The sequence below is a fragment of the Peromyscus eremicus genome, chromosome 2, assembly GCF_949786415.1.
Source record: "Peromyscus eremicus chromosome 2, PerEre_H2_v1, whole genome shotgun sequence".
Lineage (NCBI taxonomy): Eukaryota > Metazoa > Chordata > Mammalia > Rodentia > Cricetidae > Peromyscus > Peromyscus eremicus.
Genome location: NC_081417.1, coordinates 80,358,589 through 80,367,620, shown reverse-complemented (window position 1 = coordinate 80,367,620; position 9,032 = coordinate 80,358,589). Strand labels below are relative to the sequence as shown.

At 56.2% G+C, this 9,032-nt stretch overlaps 1 protein-coding gene across 2 annotated transcripts; it reads left to right on the top strand.

Annotated features, from left to right (window-relative positions):
- Positions 1–902: 902 nt before the first annotated feature.
- Positions 903–7,719, top strand: Kif12 (kinesin family member 12). Of its 2 annotated transcripts, none has more exons than XM_059255879.1 (20): positions 903–928; positions 1,039–1,104; positions 1,194–1,272; positions 1,673–1,800; positions 1,914–1,989; positions 2,340–2,474; positions 2,613–2,748; positions 3,367–3,458; positions 3,640–3,796; positions 4,356–4,474; positions 4,563–4,667; positions 5,157–5,259; positions 5,343–5,433; positions 5,601–5,687; positions 5,972–6,056; positions 6,133–6,231; positions 6,751–6,851; positions 6,931–7,040; positions 7,232–7,240; positions 7,284–7,719. In XM_059255879.1, exons 1-20 carry the CDS (start codon positions 903–905, stop codon positions 7,334–7,336), a joined length of 1,857 nt encoding a protein of 618 aa, XP_059111862.1. In that variant the 3' UTR covers positions 7,337–7,719. The 2 variants fall into 2 exon arrangements, with proteins under 2 accessions (XP_059111862.1, XP_059111861.1); XM_059255878.1 differs by having other exon boundaries at positions 6,748–6,851.
- The last annotated feature ends 1,313 nt before the right edge of the window (positions 7,720–9,032 follow it).

The window sequence follows — 9,032 nt, the reverse complement described above, 5'->3', positions numbered from 1 at the left end:
CCTGGTTCTCTGAGGAGTGTCAGAGGATGTAGCCCTCACCAGCCCCAAAGCATCTCTCCTTGCCACTTCTCTGCACCTCATCCCTGCCTTCCTTGAGAGTGTGTGCTTCACCTGGAGCTCCTCACCTGCCTTCTCACTCCATGCACCCTCAATTTCAAGCCTCTGTGCCTCTCTGAAGACTCCACACCCTTGGTTGTTACCACCTGTCTCCTTAGCAGCAACGGACAGGTCTACGTAGGACTGATCAGGCCAGGGGTCCATCCTGCGACTGGCCAGGAAGAGTGATGGCCCAGCCTGAGCACACTCACAGACATCTCTGGGGCTGTTGCTGCTCTGGTAAGCCAGACCAATGGGGTTAAACACCACACTGGCTTTGGATTAGCTTTGGCCTGGCAGAGGCAGGTGCACCAATGTTTAACCAGATGCTGGGAAGCTGAAAACCCGGAGCCGCTCAGCCGGGTTTTCTGCGGTCCTTTGCTTCCAGGGCTTTGTGCTGAGAAAAGGCTGAGCTATTGAGAGACAGAGGGTGTGTGCCAGAAGAACCTAGTTCTTTCTCTGGCTCTGTGGCCTTGGCTGAGTCCTTCCTACCCCTGATTTGTGTCTCTCTGTAACAAAGAATGATCTTGGTGGTCCTTTGGATCCCTCCGGAAGAGACTACCCAAAAGCAAGCGAGCCTTAGGCTCCAGAACCCCCTAGCTAGAATGCCCTGGCATGGGACTTTCCCCACCTCACCGGGTGGGGTGGGTAAATCTTTAACTTGCTAGCTCTGGGTAGGCTGAAGTCTTTCTGGATGACTGGTTGTGGGGGATGAGGGAGGAGGATGTAAGGTGTGTGTGTGGACAGTCCCGCTGTGGTGAAGAGGGGATACCGGAAAAGGAAAGGAATCGTGTGCAAAACAGGACATGGAGGAACGTGGGTCTCCTGACGGGTAAAGCACAATTCATGTGATGTTACAGAGCCCTTGAAGCGGGCCCAGAGGACAGCGACAAACCACAGGGGTGGTAACTCTTTTTTTTTTTTTTTTTTTTTTGGACACAGAGACCCAGCACGGAGCCTGGAGCAGGGGCCAGAAGGACCAGAAACCCCCATTCAAGTGGTGCTCAGGTAAGTATGGATGGGCTAGGAAACACCCGGGCCACAAAGGGACCAAAAGCACTATCCGGATGGACCATCTGGTCTCTCTTGGATACCAGGGTGCGTCCCATGAGCACGGCAGAGCTGCGTAGAGGGGAGCAGAGTGCTCTGCACTGCTCAGGGACCCGGACTCTGCAGGTGAGAAGCCTTCCCAACCTCCGCAAAAGAATCTGTGGAGGGGACCCGGGGGCCCAAATGGAGCAACATTGCCTTAGGGCTCTTCTCTCTGTAGATTGCCCCTCCTCTACAGAGTGCCCCGCCCTCCTTTTAATTGTCCCGCCTCCCCAGGGTGCCCTCTCCCACCCCAGAAATGCCCCACCCCTCCTAGATACCCCGCTCAGTCCGGAGTGTCCGCCTCTCCAAATGCCCCATCCCTACACAAGGCCTCGCTCATCCCCGAGGGTCCCTGCCCTCCAGGGTGCCACATCTACTCTAAAGGCCTTTCCTTCAGAGTGCCCCGCCCTCCTTCAGATGACCTTTCCCGTCTTGGGTGCCCGGTCCTGCACAGTGCCCCGCCCCTACGCCATGCCCACTCCAGGTGAGCCCCCCAGGTGGCGGCCCCGACGTGGCGTTCCGCTTTGGCGCGGTACTGGACGGGGCGCGCACGCAGGAGGACGTGTTCAGGGCGTGTGGCGTGAAGCGCCTGGGCGAGCTGGCCCTGCGCGGGTGAGCGGGGCGTGGGGGGCGCGGGGCGTGGGGCGTGGGGCGCGCGGGGCGTGGGTCTCCGCCCCGCCCCGATCCCCGCCTCCCGGGCCCAGCCACGCCCTTGTCGCCCGCAGTTTCTCCTGCACGGTCTTCACTTTTGGCCAGACGGGCTCCGGGAAGACTTACACTCTGACAGGACCTCCTCCGCAGGTGGGTAGCAGGGTTGGGATCTGGCCCCGGGTCAGGTTGTGGGCGGGACTCCAGGGCGCAAGGGGCGTGGTCAAAGAAATCCCGCCCCGTTGGTTCGTAGACTTGGTATCTGAGGAAGGAAAGGCTCCTAGGGACTTGCAGAGTTTGGAGCGCTGTATTCTAACTTGGGCAACATCAGTTACTCGCTTTCAGTTAATTCGTCTGTGGGGTGGCACTGATGAACTACTGACTGAGATTCCAGTGAGATAGTGTGGGGGAGCGTGGCACTGCTTCTGGCGCAGTTAGTGTACTGCAAAAAGGGTAGACTATGCTGCCGCTGCTGCTGCAGCTCCAGCTGTCTTTGTCCCCAGGGAGAAGGGGTGTCCGTACCCCCTAGCCTGGTTGGCATTATGCAGAGGACCTTCGCCTGGCTATTAGATCGCGTGCAGCACCTGGGTGTCCCTGTCACCCTCCGAGCCTCCTACCTAGAGATCTACAATGAACAGGTAGGCGAATGGCAGTCCACTTGGAAAGAAGGCAGTATATTCCAAGGACCAGGGATGCTAAGAAGTGGAAGGGGAGGCGCGATCATGGTCAAAGGGCTATGAGTGGATGGAGCCTGCTTCTCCTCTCTCCTCTCCCAGGTTCGGGACTTGCTGAGCCGGGGGTCTCCGCGGCCTCTGCCTGTTAGGTGGAATAAGGCTCGGGGCTTCTATGTGGAGCAGCTTCGGATGGTGGAGTTTGCTAGTCTGGAGGCCCTGATGGAGCTCCTGCAGATGGGTAGGCTGCTTCACGGAAACTTTAGGAGTAAGGATTTCTCAGCTCCCTCTGAAGCGCCCTGGGGATCGGGGATGCTGGAATTGGGACTTCAGAAAGGACTCTTAAGGCAGAGAAGGCCCAGCCAAGCAGCAATTCAAAGACATGTCAAGGGTGCCCACATGCAGGTTGCCTTGCCTTCCATATTGCCCGCCCATGCCTCTTGCTCACTCCTCTTGGTTTTATACCGTCCACTTTTGCAGGGCCTAAGGGCAATGGTCATACCCCTTAGTTTAGCTTATCTATAGGGTCCTGCTATTCCAGCCTTAGTTACTCATTTGAGCATTTACTTAGAACCCTCCTCTGGCAGACGCCGGGGACACTGGGACACTGGATCTGGCCCCAGCATTCTAATTCTCTGCTGATCTCTGTTTTCATTTCTCTGTCTTTCCACACAGTAGGAGAGGTGCTTATCTGCCCCTCTTCTGTTCCCTTCTCCCACACTCAGCACTCACTCCCTGAGCCAGCCCTTCGTGCCTCTGTTTGGATGCCGCTCTGACATTCTTGCTCCCTGGGGATGGCCCTTCCCTGGGATGGCCCATTCTTCCTAGCCGGCACAGCTCCCGATGTCCCCTTCCCCAGGCCTTAAACGCCGTCAGAGCTCCTCACATACCTTGAACCAGGCCTCCAGCAGAAGCCATGCCCTGTTCACGCTCTACGTCAGCCGCCCAACTGTGAGTGCCCAGCCTGGGGAAGGGCTAGGGAAAGGCTACCCAACAAAAAGCTCTGTCTTTGCATGTATAAACCAGCTTGGATCTTCTGGGTGTATGGGGCGGGGGAACCTTTGACCTTGAGACCTTGTGAATTCGATGGAGACAGTCTTCTCCAAGTTCCCATCAAGCCCTGGTCCACCAGACTCAGCAGGTACCTGCTGTGGATGCTGGGGAGTCTCCTGTCGGGGGAAAGCTGTGCTTCGTGGACCTGGCAGGCAGTGAGAAGGTGGCGACAACAGGATCCCGAGGGCAGCTGATGCTCGAGGCCAATAGCATTAACCGCAGCCTCCTGGCATTGGGTAAGAACTGGGGGCTACAGGTCTGACTTCTGGGTCCCTTCTCTGCTCTGGATCCACTGCTATAGTAGGGAGACCACAGGACTCGTAGTTACAGATGAGGGCTGGAGTTCTGGCGTCAGGTCTGAGGCTAACTTTCCCTCTCTGGTTATCAGTGTGTACGTTCTAAAGTCAGCAGCATTACACATATCCTTTATACACTTGGAAGACAGCCACAGTAAGGGGAAAGGAATGGGTCTGTGTACCCAACAGCATGGCTGGCCCTGGAACCCCAGGGAACTAGCCTCAGTACTTTCCTGTGGTGTGGGAGCTGCTGGTGACATTCCTTTTCAGTTAGCTATTTGTTGAAGATATCTTGGCGTCTCTGCTGAATGTTGGAAATTGGGTGAGCATCACATCCGTGCCTTCAGAGAGCCTGGTCTGCTGCCGGACACCAGTGTGAAAAGTGATTAGATGGGACTAGAGTTTTGCCAGCCTGGCTGAGCTTCCTGCTCTGTAACGGCCCAGCCAGACAACTGTGGGCACACAATGCAATCTCTATGGGCCTTCCTCTTCTCGCCAGGCCACTGCATCTCTCTGCTGTTGGACCCACAGAGGAGGCAGAGCCACATTCCCTTCCGAGACAGCAAGCTCACCAAGTTGCTGGCAGACTCACTTGGGGGCCGTGGGGTCACCCTCATGGTATCTGAGGCATGAGGGAGCTGGTAGAGGGGCTGGGCCCTGAGGAAGGGTCTCTTCTGTAGAAGCACTCAGAGGAGGTCCTCTCTAGGTTGCCTGCGTGTCCCCTTCAGCCCAGTGCCTTCCTGAGACTCTCAGCACTCTGCGATATGCAAGCCGAGCTCAGAGGGTCACCACCCGACCGCAGGGTCCCAAGGTGAGCAGGCAACAGCCAGAGCCTGAGTTATCATCCTGCTTGGAATCGAGGGCTGGATCAGAGTTGGGATTTGGGTTGGAAGCCTGGGAATGATGTCATGATTGATGTCAGGGTCATGGGCAAGGGTCTGTGTCACAGTTAGAGTCTGGGCAGGCCGAGGGCTGGAAGACTGAGTTGGACTGTCATCAGGATCTATCCAGGACTTCAGCTGGTTAGGTCTAATAGGGGGTCTGATATGTGGTTAATTTGGGGAATCACAATCTAAGCCAAGACTGGGGCAGAAGTGAGTTTGGGCTTGGGATCAAGTCTGGTTCTGAGTCCCTTCAGGATGACCTAGTAAAGACAAGGCGCAGCCTGGGCCAGCATGCAGAGCTGGGGTGAAGCGGGGGCTGGGGTTTAGGCTCCACAAATCCCCACACCAGGAAGGCCCTGTGCAGTGTACCAGCCTATACAGTCATAAACAGTGGCCCTGGATTTCTTCCTTGGTAGTCCCCTGGAGTAAAGCCACCCCAGCCAGTAGAGGCTGAGCTGTTGCAGCTCAAAGAGGAGAATCGCCACTTGCGCTTCCAGCTGGATCAAATACAGACCAAGGGTATGAGCTCCCTGGGGGCCGAAAGGGGCTGGTGGACAGAGTCTGGGTTGCTGAGATAGCAGCAATGCTCTGCTTCCCCTCAGCACCAGGGATCCATGGGGCCCGGGGGGCCTGGGCCCAGCAGAACCTCTATGGGATGCTGCAGGAGTTTATGCTGGAGAATGAGAGGCTTAGGTAAAGCAAGATGGGGCCAGCCCTGGGACTCGGTTCCTACCCCTTCTTGCTCCTCTATTTTGGCCAAGATACTACCTACCCATCCCTGGTTCTCTGCTCCCCTTGGTTCCCACCTTCCTTGTGGTGCTGGTCCTGCCCCCCATCACCTGGAGCCTGCTCCCCGGCAGGAAGGAAATGAGGCAGCTGCAGAGCAGCCGGGACCTGGCCCGGGCAGAGCAGCACGTCCTGGCCCAGCAGGTCCATGAACTGGAGAGGTGAGTGTAGCCATATGGAAGGCCTGGGACGTGGACGCTGGCAGAGGGGACTTCACGAAACAAGTGAGAGTCTGATTCTGATCATTGGCTTCGGCTCCTGATTCGGTCACCTCCTGGCTGCATGTGTCACCCTCGGCTAATCATCTGACCATGAATTTCCTGGTCCCCTCTTCTGGGAGATGGGGTCTTGGCTTGGCTGCCTTACAGGGTTGTTTGTGGATGAGGGGATGAGTTCATAGAGAGGTGTCGAGGCTGAGGACTGAAGGCCCCACTCTTCTTCCCAGGCACCTCCTTTCTGCTTGTTCCCTTCCCCAGCAGGGCTCTGCCCCCATGTGCCCCGGCTCGATGGGCCCAGCTGCCTCCTGCCATGTGAGTATCCCTGCTCACCCTGGGTTGTGGGAGACAAGCTAGAATGTCACTGAGTCACTGCGATGGCCTCTTGCAGGCACTGCCACCCCTCTGCTCCTGCTGTCACCCCTGCCCTCTGTGCCGAGTAGCCCTGGCCCACTGGGCCTGCCCACGGAGAGAGTGCCATGTGCCACAGGTAAGAAAGGCCGACATGAGCCTGGAGAACTGGAGACACTGACCCGGGCTTCAGCGATCCTGGTGATTCCAGGGCTCTGGACTGGGGCATGGGAGTGAAGGCTGGGCCAAGTCCCTCTCTCTGCCCAGGATGTAGAATGTCTGCTTGCCTGGCCTCTAGTTCTACCTTCGGTTAGGAGTGCACTCTCTCTCACTCACTTACTGTCTCATTCACACATGTTCATCCGTGTCTTCACTTCCTTCATCAATTCACCCATTCCTTCTGGACACCTTCCTATGCCAGCCCAAGTGTTGGGCCCACTGCAGTTTCGGTCTCTGCCTTCAGGGAGCTCCCAGTCCCTGGGAAAGACATTACAAGAACCACCTGTAGCCCACAGAGGCAATGAGAGATCCACCTCTGTATGCCCTGCTGCTCTTGGCGTCCTGTGCAGCTGGAATAGCTGGGGGTCAGCATGGGGGCAGTGGTACCCAGACCTAAAAGCCTGAGGTCACCCAGGATGGGCTTTGGTCTTTTCAGCAGGTGCTAGAGCCCGAGGCCCCAGGTCACATGTCTCTGTCTGCTCGGCTCCCATCCTGGGCACCTGCACCAAGCCCTGGCTCTTCCAAGCCCCCACGAGAGAGGTGAGCCAAACCTGGGGTGTTAGAGTGGGCAGGGGAGGCCTGGAAGCACCAGGCTCACTGTTCTTCCATATCCACCCAGGAGCCACAGTGACTGGACACAGACCCCAGTCCTGGCAGAGATGCTGACAGGAGAGGGGGTGGTACCCTCTGCACCACCCATGCCCACCAGGTCCTCGAACATGCCACCATGCTGAGGTGAAAATTCGGGGGTTTCGTGCTTGAACCAGGGAACGATGGGAAGTGATTTCTAAGACCTTTCTGGTTCCCAGCCTCTGAGTCTCATGGCAGAGTCCTCTCCTCTAGTCATGACCCCTACTGGAGCCTGGGGACTTGGGGAGAGAGTGCTTGGGGCTTCCACAGAAGAGCCTAGGCTGCAGTAGACCTGAGAGGTAGCAAGGGTGGGTACAGGCTTTGAGTTTAATTTCTCCTTAGGAGGATCTGGGATCCTGAACCTGACCCAGAGGCCGGAGGCCCTCACACACTAGATCAACAGCTCTCTGAACCTCCACGGGAGTCAGCCACAGCCCAGCGAGAGGCCGAAGAGCCCTGGCCAAGGCCTCTCTTCTCTTTAAACACTGCCAGACTGGCTCTGCCCACTGGGCCTGCATCTCTGTCTGTTAGTGGGAAAGCAATGTTGCTGGGTAGAGCTGGGGGATTGTAAGGTAGTACAACCCCCCCACCAGGCCTTGAATCTGAGACTGGGTTCAAGAGACACTGGAGTGGGTGTTAGTGTCTGAATAATGGGGCTGGAGAGATGGCTCGGCGGTTAAGAGCACTGGCTGCTCTTCCAGAGGTCCTGAGTTCAATTCCCAGCACCCACATGGTGGCTCACTGCCATCTGTAATGAGATCTGGTGCCCTCTTCTGGCCTGCAGTCATACATGTTATATACACAGTAAATAAATAAATCTTTAAAAAAAAAAAAAAAGAAAGAAAGAAAGAGAAAGGCATCAGCTGTAATCTAGTTGGTCTTGTGCTCTGGGTGGCCATCTAGGTGGCTGTCACTTCCATGAGGGGTGATCCATGAGGGGTGAGGGGCTGGAAGAGACAGTGGGGCTGAGAAACACAACCCCAAGACTTCAGGGTGCTCTGGCCACATCCAGAGTTTGGGCTGTGTCAGAGGCATAGGGGGGCCTTGGAAGGCTGTCGAGAAGCCCCCAGCTTAGGTTTGTGTCTTGGTCATGTTGACCCCATGGGAGGTAGAAGCCGCACACTGGCAGAGATCATCAGAGAGAAAGAGACACCTTGGTTTGCAGACTTAAGCAGGCATTCAGTTGGGACTCCTCTCAGACCTGAGCTGTGGGACTGGCCAGGGCTCCAAGCAGGCAAGCCTCAGCCATAGCCCTGTGGGAGCCTTGGAGAAATAGCAACCCAAACTAGTTAGGAAGCTCCAGGGAGCATCTGGGAGCCTGGAAGGGCTGCGAGACTGTCCTGGAGACCTATCTCTGAATAGGGTGGTCCAGGTGTGGACACCGAGACCCGTTTCTCCACCGTACTTCCTGGTACAAGACCAAGCAGAGAAGACTCAGCACTTCTCACCCAGCATTCTAAAAAGAGGCCCTCCAAACATGTCTCCTTTGGGAACAAGGACAAAAAGATAAAACCAGGGTGTCTTGAGGCCCCTCTGAATATGGTGTGTCTTAGGCTTTTCTGAGTCTCCCCGACTCCTGAGTCTGTGTAGGGAAGGTTCTGGAAGCTGGGACTAACTAGTTCAGCCCAGGCTGCAGCCCCCAGGGAGCAGATGTTGAGAGGTGTGACTTGTGGCTGGACATTTGGGCTATTCAGCAGAGGCCAGGATGTCCTTAGAAGGTCAGGGTCAAAGCCGAATCCAGAGACAGGGTGATGGCCAGAGGCAGACAGGCAGAGCGGGTTTAGCCACATGGGTTCCAATCACCTTGTTGCTTCTCCATAAGTGGTCCTGGTCAACTTAGCTGCTCTGAGCCCAGGTTACCTTGTGTCCAAAATGGACACAATAGTGATGTTCCTTTACATGACTCTTAACACAGATGAAATTCTCTGACATTTGGAAATAATGTCACCAGAGGCTTCTTTTGTGTTTGGCCAAGAGTTTGGTCAAAACGAAAGTTACAGTCACGTGACAGTTTGATAGAATTATGCTCCTGACTCTGGAGATGGCTCGGTTGATAGAGGGCTTGCTGGGCAAGCATCGGTCTATAGCGCA

What these genes read in the sequence shown, in the direction of transcription:
- Kif12 (XM_059255878.1), top strand. Translation starts at nt 903, where the DNA reads ATGGAGGAACGTGGGTCTCCTGACGG. An exon ending in TAGAGATCTACAATGAACAG is followed by an intron (nt 2,475 to 2,612) that starts GTAGGCGAATGG and finishes CTCCTCTCCCAG; the next exon opens with GTTCGGGACTTGCTGAGCCG. An exon ending in TCTACGTCAGCCGCCCAACT is followed by an intron (nt 3,459 to 3,639) that starts GTGAGTGCCCAG and finishes CTGGTCCACCAG; the next exon opens with ACTCAGCAGGTACCTGCTGT.